Consider the following 22500-nt stretch of genomic DNA (forward strand, 5'->3'; position numbering starts at 1 on the left):
AAGGACTGTTAAGTTTTTTCCTCCTTTTTTGTTTTTTTCCTCCTTTTTATTTCCCTTTTTCAGGTGGGGGTTCAGGAGCATGGCGCTACATGTTACCCCATATGCGATGAAGGGGCACAGGCATAGGGTATGTACTGTTAACCCCTTCTCGCCAGTGCCTGGAGGTTGTACCCTGGGTCCGGGTCCCCTCTTCCCCTGCTCGCCCCGCTATCTTAACCTGGTATGATGCAGCGTGGCCGTAAGCTGCTTGAAGATGCCTGAGATCAGTATAGAAGATGACATCCGCAGGTGATTATGTACCTTCCCCCCCCCCCCCCATCCCCTCTTTAAAAAGGGACTCTGTCCTTTATTGCAGGGCTCGCTCAGGGTTTCATGGGAGGGCTGTGTGTCTGCATACTTTGACCTTGCAGCGGCTCCCTCCACAGACGTTCTTTTCCGGCTGACCTATGAACAGCCTTGCTGTTCCTCCTTTCCACCAGCTATGTCTTCCCCTACTGTTGGGCTCAGCAGCGTGCTGAGGGCTCAGCCGGGGGTATTCAAGGGCTCTGGCAGCACATGGCCGCCCTTCTTCTTCCCCTGCGTCAGCGCACCCCAGGAGACCAGACTGCGCCTACTCTCCATTTTTCAGGGGGCTATGGCGGCACGTGGCTCCGCCCTTCTTCTCCTCCTTTGAGCGCGCACCCCACGGATCATTCCTGTAGCCGGCAGGTGCTTACCCGCAGATCTAAGCGCTGCGGAATCTGTAGGCGCTATATAAAAAAAATTACTATTATCTGATGATGGGCGCCTCCACCAGCGTCTTGCTCCGCCCCTCCTTCATTGCAGGTTTGGCGGCGCTCCATTCTCTGAGCGGCTCAGTTTGCCTGTACAGCAGCACTTCCTGTTCCCCTTTTCTAAGAGTGCCACGTTGGTCTGCTAAGGGCATGGTTGTGACACACCATTGGGTGCTGAGTGTCTTCCGTTCTGCTGGACTTTTGGATGTTGCGGTTTCCTTTGTGTCTGCAGTTTGGTACCCCACTACTATCGTGAGGTAACCATGTCTGTGTCCCTATGTATGCTAAGGTCCTCTGCACGTGTAGAGCCAACCCTCCCTTCTGCTCAGTATGGTGTGCCTCGGGCCTTCCTGTGATCTGGTTCTAAAGACCTGCGATGGTTGAGCACCCCTGTTCTGGCAGGGGGCCTGTTGGGGGCCCCCCCCCTCCGCCTCTAGATATTTTCCTGGTTTCCTGTGCAGGGTGGCTCAGGCATCTGCTCTGTTGCCTTAGACACATCTAGGTTGGGTCAGTTGCCACCCATCTGGTCCAGGGTTTCCCCCTATGGGGCGTTCCTCTCAATGCTGTTGGTTGCTGTGTGCGTGTGCTGCTTACTCACATTTTTTGGTTTCTTTGCCCAGCACCAGTGTCCAGGTCTACTTCCACCAAGTACTTTGTCCTGTTGCCGTGGAGCAGCATTTCCCTGCTTCGACAGTACCTGGCACCCTTCCACAGGGGGTACGGGGATCAGGGAGCTGGCATGGTCGGTGCCTGGGTTTTCTCTCGACCTCCCCTTGTTTTTCCCCTCCTCTAGTGGGACACTTTCTCTGGGTGCTATCTCCTGCCAAGATGGAACCATCTGTTTTTTTTTTTTTACTTTTTTTTATAGGTTATCTACTGCTGCTCATGCAGCCTTGGCACTCTCCTCTGTTGGAGGAGTTCCTGCACTCATGATTGGCTCAGTGACAGCCAGTCTAGCCACAGTCTGTTGTTTGGGTCCTGCCATTGCTCTCTTCCTCCCTTGGCGCAATCTCCCTTGAAGGGTGTGTTTATCCTTCCCTTGACAGTGTCTGTTGTGCGACACTGACACCACAGTCTTCTAGAGTGACCTTCATGTGCCTGGGAGTCTACTGGGTTCCCTTTTTGTTTTTTCCCTCCGTGCCCGTCCTGACGGGATGTTGCTTCGGAGTGCTCTGGTCTTCTTGGACCGCTGTGGTCCAACTCTAGTTATTCTCCTTGGCTTGGACACTATCCTAGGATTCTGTGGCATGTCTTCTTTTTTTGGGATGGCTCTCCTCTTTAGTGGTGGTTGAGGTCTCGGGCATGGGTAGCGATCCTGCCCAGACTTCTCCGCAATTCCATTTGTGGGGCGGTCTTTCTGTACCGCACTTCGTCTTGTCTCGACACGGCAGTTTGTCTCCTGGAGCTTTTCCCGGCCGTTGTTTCCTTCCTTTTCAGAAACCACCACAATTCCCATGTCTGCTGCTCTGGTGTTCTCGGATGCTCCTTTTCAGGGTCTTCCACTCCTTCTCAGCCTTTTGCCCTTCCTACATCTTCTAGGTGACTCAAGAACCTCCAGTTCCCATGCCTATCGCTCCGGCTCTCCGGGATGCCCTTTTTTCAGGGCGTTCCGTTCCTTTTTGCGCTGTTATTTCTTTCAGTCTCCTCCTTTGGGGTCCATGTACTCCCGAGATGGGGGGGCATTTGGGTCATCCGGATTACACTAGTTGAGCTAATTTCACCTTCTGCATGCTCGTGTTGGGCCCCTGGGACGGGGGTTTTGGGTCTCCAGATGTTCGGGCCATTGCTCATAGGCACCAGACCCCTCTAGAGCCGGTTTCCGTCTTTCTTTTTTCCCATGGTTTTCTGGTCTCCACCTCCTGTGCTTGCCTTCTGCTCAGGCGTACGGTGCTCTGTCTGGCATCTTTCCGCCATGTTCTCTTGAATCGGTTGACTCTGGATGGGGGGTTCTCCTGTTGTGTCTTTTTTCATCTTTGTTTTCCAGCCAGGCTAGCCCTCTGGTTCTGTGTTCATTGGGGTTGATTTCCTACCCCCTCCCGGGGATGGTTCTGGCCCAGCTGGCTTCCTAGTCAACCTTTTTTTCTTGTCTCTCTGTATGGACCGTAGGTTTAGTCTCTGCAAAAGACAGTCCCTTCCCTTGGCGTCCTAGTCCATCTCCATGGACTGGGCATCTTCCGGGAGCTCAGTTTCTGGGCCTCGGTTGTCTCTGGCCTGGGGACTCGTCCGCACCCCTTACGGATGAGTGGGTTCGGTCTCTGTTTCCCTTTCTCTAGTGGTTGTTTTTTCACCCTATGGGACTTCTTTGGTACATCCGATCAGTAAGGTATCCCCCAATGAAGAGCGACCGAGAAAAGGAGAATTCTCTATAGACTCCATTGGGGGACACAGACCGTGGGTGTATGCTGCTGTCTCTAGGAGGCTTGACACTATGGCAACATAAAAGTCCCAGCAGGATATACCCGCCTCCAGGCCACTGAGCTAATCAGTTTTAGCTTAGTGTCTTAAGGAGGTGGACATGGTCTGGGTCTCCCAGACCAGGTCTCATGTTTTTTTTTATTTTCTTAGATTAGGGACGTATTAGATTTTTTTATTCCCTATTTTCAGGTGGGGACTCAGGAACATAGCGTTCACTGTTTCCCCATTTGCGATTGAGGGGACACAGACATCGTGGATGTACTGTCAACCCCCTCTCGCCAACGGTCAGCGCCTGGGGTTGTACCTCATGGGTCCGGGTCCCCCACTTTTCCCTGCTCGTCTCGCTGTTGCAGCCTGACATGATGCAGATGACTATAAGCTGACTGAAGACTTCATGAGGTAAGTTGTACAGACTAAGGGGAGTATATTCCCCCCCCCCCTTTTTCATAGGTACTGGACTCTCAACAGCTGAAGACACCCTTTTTTATATGAGGGTTTATGGGACTGGCCAGGAGGGTTTCTTCCCTCCCTTTCTACTCTATGGGGGAAAGTTTTTTTTTTTATTGGGGTTTGAGCAGTGGCACTTATATATTGCGGGCAAGTGTGTGTTTGGCGCACAGTATGTATGAGGCGGCTGCCCTCTACAGCTGCGGCGTATCTGTTCAGCGGGCGGGCGCTCCTTCACCCTGGCCGCATAGAGTTTTTACTTTCGTTTTCGGCCGTGTACTGCCGACGGCGTTCGCCCGCTCCGTTCCCCCGAGGCGCAAATGCGTTCACAATGTGCGCTCGGGGCCGGGAGCGGGCGCCATCATTATCTAGGTTATTTCTTCGTCGCGTTAACTCCGCCCACCCTGAGCCGCTGAAGCCTTTCAAGAGGGCACGAATCCCCTCCAATCAGCGCTGTGCGCGCGCAGGGGGTTGCAGAGCCAATCAAAAGTGCCCTTGTAATTGACACGCCCCCTCTGGCCATTGGTCCGGTGTTTTCTCTCTCTCCCTCTCCCTCCCCCTCCCTCCCTCTCTCTCTCTGCCGGAGTTCTACTCACAGCAGCAGCCTGAGGGACACAGACCCGGGTGAGACTGTTTCTTTTTATTACTATGTCCGTGCCCAGAACTGTTCCTTCCTCTAATCAGATAACTGGGTCCTTAGTTACTTATTGCACCTGTAATAACTCTAACACAAAAATGTCTGGTTCTGCTGAACCTACTTGTTCTGCCTGCACCACTGCTCCCCCAGACCCCCCTGCTATTACTACCCCGGATATTCTACCAGACCCGGTGGGTTCGGCCTTCCCTCCAGCCTGGGTTTCTTCCCTCTCAGTCTATATCCGACTTGGTGCAGGTCTCCCGTTCTGTGGTGACTGCCTTGGAGAGGTCCTCCCTCCGTCGGCCCTCCGGGGGGACTCGCTCCCCTTCTCCCTACTCTGCCCGCTCTCGCAAGCGTAATAGGGATGTTCCATCTGAATCATCCCCTGGGTCTTTGGGCAGGTATGGGCGTTCCCATCATAGGTCTCGCCTCGCTACATCATCTTATCACAAGCGTCCCTCCTCCAGAGGACGATCCCGCGGTCACCGCTCTGGCTCTCGAGAACCACGTCAGTGTCTCCCTCATCTAGGGCCGCCTCAACACGTTCCCATTCACCATGGGAACTTGTGGATGAGGTTTCCGAATCGGCATCTGATTCAGAGGACCGCTCGGTTTTTGCTGACACGGTGAACTCATTGGTTTTGGTCATAAGAGACACCTTTCATCTAGAGGACCCAGGATCTTCGGACGTAGCTCCAGAAGTATCCTTTCATCGTGCCCGACCGGCACCAAAGGTGTTCAGCTCTCACGCTGTAGTTGACGCCCTACTGAAATCCGCCTGGACGCATCCTGAAAAGAGATTTCTGGAAACGAAGAAGGTTCAAGTGCAATACCCCTTCTCCAAAGACCCCATGTTAAAGTGGACTTCTCCCCCATCGGTGGACCCACCAGTCTCCCGACTCTCTCAAAGCTACACTGCCGCTGGGGGATGCAGCTGCCTTCAAGGATCCAGCAGACAAGAAGGTGGAGTTTGCAAACCTTGGCAAAGTTTGCCTTTGAAGCAGCGGGTTCATCCCTGCTTCCTGCCTTCACTTCTACCTGGGTATCGAAGGCCTTTTCTATTTGGTGTTCCCAACTCCGTCAGGGTATTCTTTCAGGATCCCCCCCTCCCCGGAGGAATTGGCTGATCTAGCTTTCCAATGCTCCAAAGCTGGAGACTTTCTGTGCTCTGCTTCCATGCAGTCAGCCCGCCGTGCTGCCTTTGCCACTGGTAACCTGGTGGCCCTCCGTCGTTCCATGTGGCTCAAAGCCTGGGACGCGGATGCCGCTTCCAAAAAGTCTCTCACCGAGCTTCCATTTTGGCAAACGCCTTGATGAGATTATCTCCGAGGCGACGGGCGGCAAAAGTTCCTTATTGCCTCAGAATAAGGCTCGCACTACTTCCCGTAGGAAGTTCTCTTCTTTCCGGTCCTTTCGGCCCTTTTATCCCAGTAAAGGGGCTGGGCAGGGACCTTCGTGGGACTCAAAGGTTCCCTCCTTCCGGGTATGACCCTCTTGGAAGGCGGACAACCGTTCCGAACGTTTTACGGCCAAATCGGGCACCCGCAAGCCTACTTCTGCATGAAGGGACGCCCCCACCCGCAGATTTTTCTCGGGTGGGAGGTCGTCTCTTATTCTTCCGAGAAGTCTGGACCGCGCAAATTCAGGACTCCTGGGTCAGAGACATTGGATCCCAACTGCTAATGAATCGAATTTGCTTTGCTTCCGAGGGATCGTTTTTTTCTATCCAGGGCCCCCCGTTCTCCTTCGCTTGCAAAGGCATTTCAGAGGGCACTCCGGTCCCTTCTCATCCGAGGAGTCATTGTCCTGGTTCCTTCCAGGGAACGTTTTCAGGGTTTCTATTCCAACCTTTTCGTGGTACCCAAGAAGGGCGGTTTGGTACGGCCAATCTTGGATCTCAAGCGTCTCAACCGACATCTTCTGATCCGCCATTTCCGAATGGAGTCTCTCTGCTCAGTGGTGGCATCCATGGATCAAGGGGAATTTCTTTCTTCGGTGGACATCAAGGATGCCTACCTCCACGTTCCAATATTCCCCGGACATCAGCGTTATCTTTGCTTTGCGGTTCCGGAAGGTAATTTCAATTTGTGGCTCTTCCATTCGGTCTGGCCACTGCTCCGTGGGTCTTTACCAAGATCCTGGTGCCCGTGATAGCCCTACTACGGTCAAGGGGGGTCTCAGTGATTCCTTACTTGGACAACCTCCTCATCAAGGCTCCTACCAGAGCCCAGAATCTGCAGAATGTGGATCTCCCCCTCCAGGTCTTATCTTGCTTCAGGTGGATGGTCAACTGGGACAAGTCCGTCCTTTCCCCCACCCAGTCTCTAGTCTTAGGGCTCCAGTTCGACACGACCGCTGCACGGATTCGTCTTCAACAGGACAAGCGACTGACTCTCTTGTCAGGAGTCCGCTCCATTCGGACACAGGCCCCAGTTTCCATCCGCCTTTGCATGGAAGTCCTGGGTCGGATGGTGGTCGGCCATGGAGCCTGTGCCCTTTGCCCAGTTCCATTACCGCACTCTTCAACTGGCGATTCTCTCCCATTGGGACAAGTCTCCTCTGTCACTCGCCCGCAAGATTGTTCTCTCTCGGCGGTCTCGTCGGTCCCTTCTCTGGTGGCTCCGCTCTTCCCTGCTTCTTCAGGGGCGCTCCTTCCCCTCCGCTGGCAGGTAGTCACGACAGATGCCAGTCTGTCCGGTTGGGGAGGCGTTTTAAGGGACTGGACGGTCCAGGGCCTCTGGTCTCCCTGAGAAGCCCTTTTCCCCATAAACATCTTGGCACTGCGGGGAATCCATCTTTGCCTGCTTCATTGGGAGTCCCTTCTTCAGGACCACCCCGTCCGTGTCCAGTCGGATAACGCCACGGCTGTGGCGTACATCAGTCAGCAGGGCGGCACTCGCAGCTCAGCAGCCATTGGCGAGGTGACAAAGATCCTCCTCTGGGCGGAACTCAAGGTCCCAGCCATCTCGGCGATTCACATTCCAGGAGTTCTCAACTGGGAAGCAGATTTTCTCAGCCGGTCCTCGGCCGACCCCGGCGAGTGGTCCCTGCATCCGGAGGTGTTTGCACAGATCTGCGACCTCTGGGGCACTCCAGATTTCCCCTTTGGGTCGAAGTCCCGGGACCCCCTGGCTCTAGCCGTGGATGCCCTGGTGATTCTGTGGTCGGGCTTCGCCCTGCCCTATCTGTTTCCTCCACTTCCTCTCCTTCCCAGGGTCCTGAAGAAGCTCAAAACGGAGGGCGTCCCCGCCATTCTTGTGGCCCCAGATTGGCCCCGAAGGACGTGTACGCCGGCGTGGTCAGGCTCCTGGACGACAGTCCGTGGCATCTGCCACTTCGGCCAGACCTTCTGTCACAGGGTCCCCTCTGCCACCCCAATTTACAGTCGCTGCATTTAACGGCGTGGAGGTTGAGACCGCGATTCTAAGGGCCCACGGTTTCTCTTCCCAAGTGATTCGCACCATGCTCAGGGCGCGCAAGCCCTCCTCTGCAAAAATTTACCACCGTACCTGGTGGTCCTATTTTTGTTGGTGCGAAGCTCAGGCTTTGTCTCCTGTTACGTTTTCTCTTCCCCGTCTTCTCTCCTTTTTGCAGTCGGGGTTGGAACAAGGGCTGGCTCTCAGCTCCCTTAAGGGTCAAGTTTCGTCCCTTTCTATTCTTTTTCAGCGTCCTCTGGTATCCAATTCTCATGTCAGGACCTTCATCCAAGGAGTGGCACATGCTGTTCCTCCTTATCGGCCCACTTCTCCCCCTTGGGACTTGAATCTGGTTCTGGGTGCCCTGCAAGGTGCTCTGTTTGAACCCCTCAGGGATGCTCCTGTTAGCCTCCTTTCCTGGAAGGTGGCGTTCCTTATTACTATTACCTGCATTAGGAGGGTTTCTGAACTGGCAGCTCTTTCCTGCTGTTCTCCTTTTCTGGTGGTTCACCAGGACAAGGTTGTTTTCCGGCCAGATCTGTCCTGATCCGTCCCTTTTACCCAAGGTTGTTTCTGCTTTTCATCTCAATGAGGACATCGTCCTCCCGTCCTTTTGTCCTGCTCCTTCTCATCCTCGGGAGCGTTCTCTCCACAAACTGGATGTGGTGCGGGCGGTTAGGACCTATCTCTCTGTCACTTCTTCCTTTAGTCAGTGTGACTCCTTTTTCGTTCTTACGGAAGGTCGTCGTAAAGGACAACCTGCTTCCAAGGCCACCATTTCTCGGTGGATTTGTTCTGCTATTTCGGAAGCTTACCGCTGCAAGGGGAAGATCCCACCCTTCAGGATTTTGGCTCATTCCACCCGTTCTGTTGTAGCATCCTGGGCTCTCCGCAATAAGGCCTCAGCCTCGCAGGTCTGTAAAGCGGCCACCTGGTCATCTCTGCACACTTTCTCAAAATTCTACTAGGTTCATACCTTCGCATCGGCTGATGCTAGTCTGGGCCGTAAGGTGCTGCAGGCGGTGGTGGTACAGCCGACTGCCTGACTGTTTTTCTGCCCACCCGAAGGACTGCTTTGGTACGTCCCATGGTCTGTGTCCCCCAATGGAGCCGATAGAGAAAAGGAGATTATGCATACCGTAAAATCTTTCTCGAAGGATCCATTGGGGGACACAGCTCCCACCCTTTTCTGGTGTTTCTATCCAGTTATCTGTCAGAGGGTGTGTTCAGTTATGTTTTTTCTTCTGGTGCTCGGACGGTTCGTGGTTTTTTCTTTGACCTGTTGGTCTCCTCCTATTGCTCTGGGACTAAAACTGATTAGCTCAGTGGCCTGGAGGCGGGTATATCCTGCTGGGAGGAGCCGACTTTCCTGTTGCCATAGTGTCAAGCCTCCTAGCGACAGCAGCATACACCCACGGTCTGTGTCTCCCAATGGATCCTTCGAGTAAGCATAAAAAATTTTTTAATTTTTTTGTACTCTCCGTAAAATCTTTCTTGTAGCCTTCATTGGGGGGACACTGCACCGAGCCATATCTTCCTTTTTTGTCCAGATGATCTTTTCTTGTTCTTTATCTGATTCTTTTCCGGGTCCTTCAGACTTACGTCTTTGTTGGCTTCTCCTACTGCTTTGTGACAAAATGGATTACCCCACTTCCAGTGGGCGGGTATATCCTGCCAGGGAGGAGCCGACTTTTTTTTTTCGTAGTGTCAGCGCCTCCTAGTGGCAAGAGCAAGGTGCCCCCCCCCCCCCCCCCAATGAAGGCTACGAGAAAGAGATTTTACTGTGAGTACAATAAAATCTTTTTTTTTTTTTTTTTTTTTTTTTTTTTTTTTGGTTTGGCTTTAAAAAAAAAAAAGAAAAAAAAAAAGGGACTAAGTGGCAACTGTGCCAAACCGTACAAGACCGCAATCTCTTTTTAGTACGATGATAAATACGGTTCTATACGGTACTATAATTAATGGTGTGAATCCCCCTCGCCCTGAGATCTCGTGGTATAATGTGACTTACGATGAATGATCTTCTATCTTACAGATAATAATGGTGGCCGAGGACGTCCTGCGCCCTGACCCCGGGGACCCTCCACTGGTAGGTACATTGTGCTGACATGGATATCAATATGTTGCGCCATTCTTGATGGCCGCCGGTGTCTGGAGTCGATAAGCTCCGCTCAGTATGGCCTCGGGCCTCAATCTTGGACCCGACGTCTCTCACCACCCTGGGATCATATGGTTACAATTACACGATTGCGAGGACTCTGGGGGCTGTAGCCGGGCCCCTGATCCATTTACAGGGACGGACATTATAGATTCATAAAAACGCATTTTCTCATAGCAACCAATCAGGCCTCGGCTGCAGTCTGGTTGCTATGGGTAACGCATGTTTCTTTAGAGGGTGTACAGAATTTCCGGACATCCCATAGACTTGTATTGTTGTACTCTTCCTATTTAAGTCTATGCGACACTTGCTTAGTGTTTCTTCAACCAGGGTACCTCCAAATGTTTCAAAACTACAACTCCCAGCATGCCCGGACAGCCAACGGCTGTCCGGGCATGCTGGGAGTTGTAGTTTTGAAACATTTGCGAGTTGTAGCTTTGCAACAGCTGGAGGTACAATGGCTGAGGAAACCTTGCACTTGCTGATTTCTGGGGGGCCCCAGCTGCAGGACATCTCAGCCTGTTCTTACAGCCTAAACATTTATCCCCTATCCTTTTGGTATGATGTCTGATCACGGGGGTCCAGCCACTGGGACCCCTGTGATCTCCGGCCCGGAGGCCCAGTGTTCCGAGCAAACGTCGCTCCGTACCGGGCGACCACACAGCCGTCACACCGCCTCCTTTCGTGTCTATGGGAGTAGGCGTGACTATCTACTAACTGGTCACGCCCCCTTCCATAGACATGAATGGAGGGGGCGTGGTGTGATTTCAAGAACACTGAAGCTCCAAGCTGGACCCCCGCGATCAGACATCTTATCCTCTGTCCTTTTTAGATGTTTAGGGGTGGAGTACCCCTTTAAGCTTCTGGTCTGTCCTGTATGTTGTAGAGCCGCAAAGATTCCAGCAAAGCTGTGAAGATAAACCGGACAAGATGCCTGGGGGAGAGCACCGCATCCACCGCCGGACCCGCTGATCGGAACAGGTAGGGGAGGGGCACTACACTAGGTTTAAGGCTGGCCCCCACCTCCGGGGGCGCCGCAAACTGCAGGCACACCTGGATAGCCTTTTAGTTTTGCATAATTAACTTCCCCATAAACACTTATCACCAGTCCACATGATAGACCAGTTTCTGGGGGCCCCACTTTTCACCAGAATGAGGGGTCCCCCATTTTATGGCGGGGCGGTCCGGCATGTGCCCTCCTGCCAACCCTGTTCTGCTCTATGGGACTGACAGAGATGGCGGCACAAAGCACTTAGCACCATTCATATGGGGGGGCACAGCGATCGGTGGGTGTCCCAGCAATTAGACATTATGATGGGGCTTATTCCATATCCATAAAGTGTGGATCTGAGAGCAAAGTCCTGTACAGACCCCAAGGGCCCTCATGCAGGAGCAGAATAGTAGTCCATTTACCCCTTAGGGCAGTGTTTCCCTACCAGGATGCCTCAAGCTGTTGAAACAGCTGGAGGCACCCTGGTAGGGAAACACTGCTGTAAAGGGGCATTCTGAAAGAGAAAAAGGTTTCTAAGCAACTGGTGCCAGAAACTTACAGATTTGTAAATTACTTCTATATAAAAATCTTAATCCTTCCAGTACTTATGAGCTGCTGTATGCTCCAGAGGAAGTTGTGTAGTTCTTTCCAGTCTGACCACAGTGCTCTCTGCTGACACCTCTGTCCATGTCAGGAACTGTCCAGAGCAGGAGCAAATCCCCATAGCAAACCTATCCTGCTCTGGACAGTTCCTAAAATGAACAGGGGGGGTCAGCAGAGAGCACTGTGGTCAGACTGTAAAGAACTACAAAACTTCCTCTGGAGAATACAGCAGCTAAGTACTGGAAGGATTAAGATGTTTATATAGAAGTAATTTAGAAATCTGTATAACTTTCTGACATCAGTTGATTATTTTTTTTTTAAATGTTTTTCCTCCGGAGTACCCCTTTTAAGGTATGTGCACACTGAGGAATATCCTTGTGCAGCAGACACCTCCAGTCCGCGCTAGGACCACCTGGACATGCACCATCCCCATTCATGACAATGCAGTCCGGGCGGAGTTCCGCCATGAGAATGAACGCGTTTATTCCATCGGAGGGTCAAGAATCTGTAATTCCCCAGCTGCAGAAATTTTGCATTGTGCACAGTGCATCAGACTCCCATTGAAAACAATGGGAACCTGCTGCAAGCTTATCTTGGTCCCAAACATAGGTGACAGCTCTCCTGTCCGCTCACACGCACCTGAGCGCGGAAAGGCTGACAGCCCCTCCAGTCCACATCAAGTAATATCAAAAACACGCAATCCGGCTCCAACATTGCGGTATAAAAATAAGTCCTTTATTTTAAACATCCCAAACAACTATAAAGGGGTACTCCGGTGGAAAACTTTTTTATTTATTTTTTTAAATGAACTGGTGCCAGACATTAAACAGATTTGTAAATTACTTCTATTAATTTACAGAGGAAAATCTTAAATTTTTGAATTTCTTTTGTCTTGTCCACAGTGCTCTCTGCTGACACCTGATGCCCGTATCAGGAACTGTCCAGAGCCAGAGAAAATCCCCATAGCAAACCTATACTGCTCTGGACAGTTCCTGACACGGACAGAGGTGTCAGCAGAGAGCACTGTGGTCAGACAAAAAAGAAATTCAAAAAGAAAAGCATTTCCTCTGTAGCATACAGCTGCTAAAAAGTACTGGAAGGGTAAAGATTTTTTAATAGAAGTAATTTACAAATCTGTTTAACTTTCTGGCACCAGTTCATTAAAAAAAAAATGTTTTCCACCAGAGTACCCCTATAATTATGCTATATCAAATGCTGACGCATTTTGGGTCTGTGAGCCTTAGTCATGGCATCTGCTGCACTTACATGTCCTTATTTTGTCTTTCTTGCCTGCACTACCTTCCTTTAGCCAGCAGGTGGCAGATTTTTACTAATTTATGGATTACGTCTTTAGGAAAGGAAAGTTTAACGTAGACCAGAAAGGAGAAGGTGTAAAGAAGGATTCCGGCAATAAGGATCAGTCTCCTCAGGAGTCACACAATGGGTGTAGGGAGGTAAGTGGTGATCCAGGATGGTGGTTTTACGAATTTATAAGAGGGAGTTTCCTAAACAGGGTGCCTCCAGCTGTTGCAAAACTACAACTCAAAACATGCACAGACAGCCAAAGACTTTTTAATAGAAGTCATTTACAAATCTGTTTAACTTTCTGGCATCAGTTCATAAAAAAAAAAGTTTTCCACCAGAGTACCCCTTTAAGGACCTGAGCATTTTTTGCAAATATGACCACTGTCACTTTATGCATTAATAACTCTGGGCTACTTTGTTAGTAGTAAATTTCCATCGATACTTGCATAATTTCTTGGTGAAAAATGTGAAAATTTAGCATTTTTCTAATTTTGAAGCTCTCTGCTTGTAATGAAAATAGACATTCCAAATAAATTATATATTGGTTCACATATACAATATGTCTACTTTGTTTTTGCTTCATAAAGTTAATGTGTTTTTACTTTTGGAAAACATCAGAGGGCTTCAAAGTTTAGCAGCAATTTTCCAATTTTTCACAAAAATGTCAAAATCAGGATTTTTCAGGGACCAGTTCAGTTTTGAAGTTAATTTGAGGGTCTTTATGTTAGAAATCCCCCATAATAGACCCATTATGAAAACTGCACCCCTCCAGAGTATTCAAAATGACATTCAGAAAGTGGAAGAGAAAATTCAAAATCTCCATTTTTTACACTGACATGTTCATGTAGCCCCATTTTTTTTAATTTTTTTATTTTTTTATTTTTTTTTTTACAAGGGGTAAAAGGAGAGAGCCCCCAACATTTTTAACCCAACTTCTCTTGAGTAAGGAAATACCTCATGTGGATTTCAAGTGCTCTGAGGGTGCACTAGAGGGCTCAGAAGCGAAGGAGCGACATTAGGCTTTTGGAGAGAGAATTTTGCTGAAATGGTTTTTGGGGGGCATGTCGCATTTAGGAAGCCCCTATGGTGCCAGAACAGAGAAAAAGCCTCACATGGCATACTATTTGGGAAGCCACACCCCTCACAGAATGTAACAAGGGGGGGGGGGGGGGGGGTATAGTGAGTCTTAACACTACACAGGTGTTTGACAAATTTTCGCTAAAGTTGGACTTGAAAATGAAAACATTTTTTTTTTCACTTAAATGCTGGTGTTTTTCATTTTGGGGTTTCATTTTCACAATAGGGTAATAGGTGAAAAAGCCCCCCAAAATTTCTATACCCCATATGTGGATATAAAGTGCTCTGCGGGCGCACTACAATGCTCAGAAGAGGAGGAACATAGTTGGGCTTCTGGAGAGAGAATTTGGTTGGAATGGAAGTCGGGGGACTTGTGCGTTTGCAAAGCCCCCATAGTGCCAGAACTGTTGAACACCCCCCACACACACATACACACACACGTGACCCCATTTTGGAAACTATAGCCCTCACAGAATCTAATAAGGGGTGCTGTCACAATCACACCCTATCTGTCTAGGCAAGATGCTAGAGAGAGTGTGATGGTGCAAGGGTTAAAGCCGCCAGACCTCTGGGTATCCACTACTAGTCCCAGCAAGTCACCAAATTAACCCTTAGATAAATTGTTTCACCCGAGCTGCCTTCAGAAAGGTGAGCTCATATATTTAGAGATCAAAGACCAGAGCTGATTAAACATTTAATCTGATAAAAGGTATCACAGTGCTATATATATATATACAGGAACAAATGACATACAGGTATAAAAATATATAAAAGAGTTTAGGAAGACAAGTTCCAAAAACAAAAGATGAAGTTCTTACAGCATGATGATATTAGCAGTCCATGAGAGTGAGTTCCAGCTGTTCTTAGGATGGTCTTGTCAGCTTGTTGCACAGCATTGAACACCCGTTGATTCCAGCATTTTAAGTCTTATCTGCTTCTTTGGAGGGAAACTCCATTCCTCCCCTCCCCTCTGATCCCACCAGGTGGGGAATCTCTCTTCCTGACCCCTTATCTCTTTGATTATATGATGAGACCAGAGTGCATGACTTCAAAGGAGATACAAACAAACAGCCAGACCCCCAATAAAATGCAATACACAAAAAACAAAGGACACACCGTCTGAATGACCCCTCACCCATGTCTTGGATAATACATCACACAGAATTATAATACACATATAGGATTTTAATAATCGGGCCTTGGGCCTGACAGGTGCAGTGAACATTTACACCCCACAGGTGTCTGACAGATCTTTGGAACAGTGGACTGTGCAAATGAAAAATGTAATTTTCCATTTTCACCGACCAGTGTTCAAAAAATCTGTCAGACACCTGTGGGGTGTAAATGCTCACTATACCCCTTATTACATTCTGTGAGGGGTGTAGTTTCCAAAGTGGGGTCACATGTGGGGGGGTACTGTTCTGGCTGCCTTCAATTCCAACCTTCTCTTCTGAGCATTGTAGTGCACCCGCAGGGCACTTTACATCCACATATGGGGTATTTCCATACTCAGAATAAATGTGGTTACAAATTTTGGGAGGCTTTTTTTTTCCTACTACCCCCTTGTAAAAATGAAAAATTTAGGGTAACACCAGCTTTTTAGTGAGAAAAATCGCATTTTTAATTTTCACGTCCAACTTTAATGCACCCCTGATAACCTTCCTTGAGGGGTGTAGTTTCCAAAATGGGGTCACATGAGGGTTTTTTTTTTGTTTCTTTTCTCGGTCGGCTCCATTGGGGGGGGGACACAGAGACTGTAGGTATATCTTGCTGGCTCTAGGAGGCTGACGCTAGGCATACAAAAAGTCAGCCCCTCCTGGCAGGATATACCCCGCCTACTAATCCCGAGCTAATCAATTTTTAGCTTAGTGTCAGTAGGAGGCAGACACAGGTCTGGAGTTCTCCAGAACTGTTTTTTTATGTTATAGCTAGGGCCTGTTTGTAGGTTCTTTCTCTCCTTTTTATTTTCTTGTTCTTAGGTGGCAGTAGATATCAGCAGTCGTCCCGTTCCGATCACCGCCCCGTGCGTGGTTGTGACCGGTAACGCCAAGGGCGTCTGTGGGGCGGAAAAAAATATTTTGTGACTTATTGCAGCATTTCTGCCTGAGTTCCAGACAACGTGCAAAGCATAGGAAACCTTATTGCATTGTAAGTCAATAGGGTCTGTCGGGCGTTGCCGGTGTCCAGTCACATGTAGAGGATTCGCATCTGTCCGGTAAATCTCAAAACATATTACAAAAATCCATGTGCTGAATACAAAACAAAAACCTTATTTGAACAAATGGAATTTATTTTTCAGTTGCAGAAATGTCTGTAACGAATCTCCTGGGTGTGAATACTTAACTGATTATATACAGTAACAAGGCGCCAGCATCCGCACGTGAAGCTCTGAGGCTTTTGCAGTTTTAAGGGTTGAACTTTTTTCCCTTTTTTTATGGACCTTATTCTTTTTGCATCACAATTGTTTGCAGAATTTTATATTATCATCATCATGTATCAATATTTATCATTATATTATCATCATCATGTATCAATATTTATCATTATATTATCATCATCATGTATCAATATTTATCATTATATTATCATCATCATGTATCAATATTTATCATTGTATCATCATGGTTATCATTATCATCATTTTCATGGTTATCGTTAATTATTATTTATTTTTCCTGTTTTTTGTTATCTGTAGGTTGAACAAGCCACGTCCTCTGAGCAGCTGATTCAGGAGGGTTTGGTGTCCTGGTAAGACCCCTCACCTCTCTGTACTGCCACAGGATGCGAATTCTGATCATGAATGTTTATAAGGGGTTAACTAGAACATTGTTTCCCTACCCATTGCACTTTTCAGAGTGATTGCAATTATCGGAGTGAATAAGTCCTTGGCATTGGGGTTAGACAGTGTTGGTCATAGGTGGTGATGGGTAAGACTAAAACTAAAGGAGCTATTGATCTTTTCCCTAGAATGGTGTCCATAGTTACATTAAGCACTGAACTGCTGCTGCTGAGAAGCTTAAGGGGAGACCTACAGCAGTAGATGCACTGGGGGGCGTAAGCCAGTAGTTGCACTGGGGGGGGGTGTACGGCAGTAGATGCACTGGGGGGGGTGTACGGCAGTAGATGCAATTTGTCTGCACGAGACAAGCCTTTGAGGAACATTGCTGATCATCTGGAGGAGGCGGACAGGCTTTGTTTGCAGTTACACAGCCCTGACTTTCTCTCCTGCTCATGGCACTTGTTAAACAGTGCTCTGTCCTCTTGTGCTCTGTCCTCTTGTGCTCTGTCCTCTTGTGCTCTGTCCTCTTGTGCTCTGTCCTCTTGTGCTCTGTCCTCTTGTGCTCTGTCCTCTTGTGCTCTGTCCTCTTGTGCTCTGTCCTCGGCTTTGTTAGGGTGCATGCACACTACGTTAAGATACGGGGCTGGGGAGAGGGGGGCGGGGCAACCGCACGCTGCAGTATGCGGTCCCGCATCTAATGTATTTCAATGAGCGACCGGAGTGAAACGCTGCCTCCGGTTGGCTCCGTTTTGCCCCGTATACGGTTTCCCGACCGGACCTAAAAACGCTGTTGACTACATTTTTAGGTCCGGTTGGGAAACCGTATACGGGCCAAAACAGAGCCGACCGGAGGCAGCGTTTCACTCCGGTCGCTCATTGAAATACATTAGATACGGGACCGCATATGGCAGCGTGCAGTTGCCCCGCCCCCGACTCTCCGCCCCCCTCTCCCCAGCCGTATACGGTCCCGTATCTTAAGAAACGTAGTGTGCATGCACCCTTACTAAAGACAGATTTCCCCTATCAAGCGGTTGGCACCAAAAGGGGAACACCTAGGGGTCAAGCTGTTTTTGTCTGGAATAAGGAGTAATTTTTTATTAATTTCAGTCATGGCCATTAGAGATGAGCGAACTTGCAGTAAATTCGATTCGTCACGAACTTCTCGGCTCGGCAGTTGATGACTTTTCCTGCATAAATTAGTTCAGCTTTCTGGTGCTCCGGTGGGCTGGAAAAGGTCGATACAGTCCTAGAAAAGAGTCTCCTAGGACTGTATCCACCTTTTCCAGCCCACGGGAGCACCGGAAAGCTGAACTAATTTATGCAGGAAAAGTCATCAACTGCCGAGCCGAGAAGTTCGTGACGAATCGAATTTACTGTAAGTTCGCTCATCTCTAATGGCCATAAATGTTGGCACCCCTGAAATTTTTCAAGAAAATGAAGTATTCCTCACAGGAAAGGATTGCAGGAACACAGGTTTTGCTATACACATGTTTATTCCCTTTGTGTATATTGGAACTAAACCAAAAAAGGGAGGAAATTGGACATAATGTCACCAAACTCCAAACATGGTCTGGACAAAATTATTGGTACCCTTAACTTAATATTTGGTTGCACACCCTTTGATAAAATAAGTGAAATCAGTGTCTTCCTATAAGCATCAATAAGGTTCTTACACCTCTCAGCCGGACTGTTGGACCACTCTTCCTATAAGCATCAATAAGCTTCTTACACCTCTCAGCCGGAATGTTGGACCACTCTTCCTATAACCATTAATAAGCTTCTTACACCTCTCAGCCGGAATGTTGGACCACTCTTCCTATAACCATCAATAAGCTTCTTACACCTCTCAGCCGGAATGTTGGACCACTCTTCCTTTACAAACTGCTCCAGGTCTCTTATTGGACGGCGCCTTTTCCCAACAGTAATTATAAGATCTCTCCACAGGTGATCAATGGGATTTAGATCTGGACTCATTGCTGACACTTCAGAACTCTCCAGCACTTTGTTGTCATCCATTTCTGGGGCTTTTTGACGTATGTTTGGGGTCATTGTCCTGCTGGAAGACCCAAAATCTCAGACACAAACCCAGCTTTCTGACTCTGGGCTGTACAGTGCGACCCAAAATATATTGGTAATCCTCAGATTTCATGATGTCTTGTACACATTCAAGGCCCCCAGTGCCAGAGGCAGCAAAACAACCCAAAACATCACTGACCTCCACCATATGTCTCATTCCGTTTTCGGTAAACAGTAGAATGATGCGCTTTACCAAAAAGATCTATCGTGGTCTCATCTGTCCACAAGACGTTTTCCCAGAAGGATTTTGGTTACTCAAGTTCATTTTGGTAAAATGTAGTCGTTCTTTTTTCTGTCTGTGTCAGGAGTGGGGTCCTCCTGGGTCTCCACCATAGTGGGGTCTTCTTGGGTCTCCTCCATAGTGGGGTCCTCCTGGGTCTCCTCCATAGTGGGGTCCTCCTGGGTCTCCTCCATAGTGGGGTCCTCCTGGGTCTCCACCATAGTGGGGTCTTCTTGGGTCTCCTCCATAGTGGGGTCCTCCTGGGTCTCCTCCATAGTGGGGTCCTCCTGGGTCTCCTCCATAGTGGGGTCCTCCTGGGTCTCCTCCATAGCGTTTCATTTCATATAAATGTGGACGGATAGTTTGCGCTGACACTGATGCTCCCTGAGCCTGCAGGACAGCTTGAATATCTTTGGAACTTGTTTGGGGCTGCTTATCCACCATCCGGACTATCCTGCAGTGACACCTTTCATCAGTTTTTCTCTTCCGTCCACGCCCAGGGAGATTATCTACAGTGCCATGGGGTGTAAACTTCTTGATAATGTTGCGCACTGTGGACAAAGACAAATCTAGATCTCTGGAGATGGACTTGTAACCTGGAGATTGTTGATATTTTTCCACAATTTTGGTTCCCAAGTCCTCAGACAGTTCTCTTCTCCTCTTTCTGTTGTCCATGCTTAGTGTCGCACACACAGACACACAATGCAAAGACTAAGTGAACTTCTCTCCTTTTTATCTGCTGTCAGGTGTGATTTTTATATTGCCCACACCTGTTACTTGCCCCAGGTGAGTATAAAGGAACATCACATGCTTGGAACAATCTTATTTATCCACAATTTTGAAAGGTGCCAATAATTGTGTCCGGACCATTTTTGGAGTTTGGTGACATTATGTCCAATTTGCTTTTTTTTCCACCTTTTTTGGTTTAGTTCCAATACACACAAAGGGAATAAACATGTGTATAGCAAAACATGTGTTACTGCAATATATATATATACAGAGGAGAGGAGATCTATATATATATATATATATATATATATATATATATATATATATATATATATATATATACAAAGGAGAGGAGATCTATATATATATATACACACACAGAGGAGAGGAGATCTATATATATACAGAGAAGAGGATATATATATATATATATATATATATATATATATATATATATATATAATATATATACAGGGGTGTGGAAATTTTATAAAAAACTACTTGTCCCCGGGACTAAAATGGAGCAAAATCTACTTGTCCCTCATGACGATCTACTTGTCCCGGCCAATTTTCGCTTTTACGCTCTCGTTTTTTCCTCCTCGCCCTATAATAGCCATAAATACCTACTATAATGACACCTTTTAATTTTTCAATAACATATTCTCTGAACCAAAAAATATATATATATTTAGGGAAGTGAAATTGAAATTGTAAAAGATAATTTTGCAGATTTGGTGGTTTTTCTTTTCTGCGCTATTTACCTTGTGGTTGAGGTAACATGTTAGTTTTATACTTTAGGCGCCTGATTACAGCGATACCAGATTTGTATCGTTTACATCATGTTTTACTAATTCTGAACTTTTTCAAATTTTTTTAATTGCCATTTTTTAACCCCTGTAGCTTTATTATTTTTCCGCATACCAGGCTGTATGAGGGCTAATTTTTTGCGCCATAATCTGTTTTTTGTATCGGTAACATTTTGGCATTGATCTGACTTTTTAATCGCTTTTTAACTTATTTTTTGGGATAATATAAAAATTGAAAATCTGTGGTTTGGTATTTTTATTACATTTACCGTACGTTATACATAATGTTATATTTTCATAAGTTGTACAATTACGCACGAAGCGATACAAAATATGTTTATTTTTATTATGTTAGCATGTTTTTATATAGGAAAAGGGTGATTTGAACTTTTAACATGGAAGGGGTTAATGCAGCGGTCTTCAAACTGTGGCCCTCCAGATGTTGCAAAACTACAACTCCCAGCATGCCCGAACAGCCAACGGCTGTCCTGGCATGCTGGGAATTGTAGTTTTGTAACATCTGGAGGGGCACCGTTTGAAGACCACTGGGTGTCTTTCAAACTTTTATTAAAACTTTTTAATTTTTTTTTACACTTTATTACATTTATAGAAGGAATCATTAGATTCCTCAGACAGATGAATAGATTCTATTGAACTCCATTGATCTGTGTGCTTTGTGATCCATTGATAGAGCCTGGTCCAGCCAGGATCTATCAATGACAGAGCCGGGACAGGAGGAAGCAGAGGTAAGTCCTCCGGCTACCTCCATAGTGGATCGCCCCCCTGCGATCGCGCTGTGGGGGGGTGATCCACCCCCTAGCCCACCAGGGAGCATTCACATGTCCCTTTAGACCAGTGGTTCTCAACCTTTTCGGCGACCATACCCCCAAGGCCTGAAAGTATGTCCATGGGTACCCCCCTCACGCGGAACTTGCGAGCGAGGGGTACCCGCAGACAAAAGGCGTGTTCTTACCTTTATACTAATGCATCCCATCTCCATCTTAATCCCCTTGTGCTATTATTCCCCCTCCGTCTTACTCCCCCTGTCCCACAATTCCCACCTCCCTCTGATTCCCTTTTACCATTATTCCCCCTCCATCTTTATCCCCTTGTGCTATTATTATCCAATATGGAACAAGGGGATTAAGATGGAGGAGGGGGAATAATGATACAGGGGGATGAATATGGAGGGGGGGGGTTGATAATTCCCCCCTCCCTCTGATCCCCTTTTGCCATATCGGATAATAATAGCACAAGGGGATTAAGATGGAGGGGGGGGGGGGGGGGGATAATCAACCCCCCCCCCCCCCCCCTCCTCCATATTAATCCCCTTGTTCCATATTGGATAATAATGAAACAAGGGGATTAAGATGGAGGGGGGGGGGGGATAATCAACCCCCCCCCCCCCCCTCCTCCATATTAATCCCCTTGTTCCATATTGGATAATAATGAAACAAGGGGATTAAGATGGAGGGGGGGGGGGATAATCAACCCCCCCCCCCCCTCCTCCATATTAATCCCCTTGTTCCATATTGGATAATAATGAAACAAGGGGATTAAGATGGAGGGGGGGGGGATAATCAACCCCCCCCCCCCCTCCTCCATATTAATCCCCTTGTTCCATATTGGATAATAATGAAACAAGGGGATTAAGATGGAGGGGGGGGGGATAATCAACCCCCCCCCCCCCTCCATATTAATCCCCTTGTGTCATTATTTCCCCCTCCCTCTGATCCCCTCTTGTCATTTTCCCCCCTCCATATTAATCCCCTTGTGCCATTATTATCGGATATGGCAAAAGGGGGATCAGAGGAAGGGGGACTGGTGCAAGGGGATTAAGATGGAAGGGGAGAGGGGAGTAATAAAGCACAAGACATAAAATTTCAATGCCTTGTGCTTTATTACTCCCCTCCCCCTCCGCCATTATCCCTCTCCCCTCCATCTTAATACCTTGTGCTCCGTCCCATTCGTCAGCCATTTCCCCCCCCCCCCCCCTCCCCCTTCTGTGCCATACAGCTGTTTATCTGGCGTCCTGTAATCCCGTTGCCTGCTGCTTCACGGGATGTTCCAC

The 22500-nt window shown here is 48.0% G+C and overlaps 1 protein-coding gene across 3 annotated transcripts in view; it reads left to right on the forward strand.

Moving 5' to 3' along the window:
- The window catches only part of TOP1MT (DNA topoisomerase I mitochondrial), a 98497-nt gene that overhangs the window by 44575 nt on the left and 31422 nt on the right, over nt 1–22500 (forward strand). For all 3 annotated transcript variants that reach the window (XM_056522906.1, XM_056522904.1, XM_056522905.1), the window contains exons 2-5: nt 9721–9774; nt 10730–10824; nt 12792–12891; nt 16515–16567. In XM_056522906.1, the coding sequence (XP_056378881.1) occupies nt 9727–9774; nt 10730–10824; nt 12792–12891; nt 16515–16567 (296 nt within the window). In that variant the 5' untranslated portion in view covers nt 9721–9726. The remainder of the gene's footprint in view (nt 1–9720; nt 9775–10729; nt 10825–12791; nt 12892–16514; nt 16568–22500) is intronic.

This window comes from Hyla sarda, chromosome 5 (genome assembly GCF_029499605.1).
Source record: "Hyla sarda isolate aHylSar1 chromosome 5, aHylSar1.hap1, whole genome shotgun sequence".
Lineage (NCBI taxonomy): Eukaryota > Metazoa > Chordata > Amphibia > Anura > Hylidae > Hyla > Hyla sarda.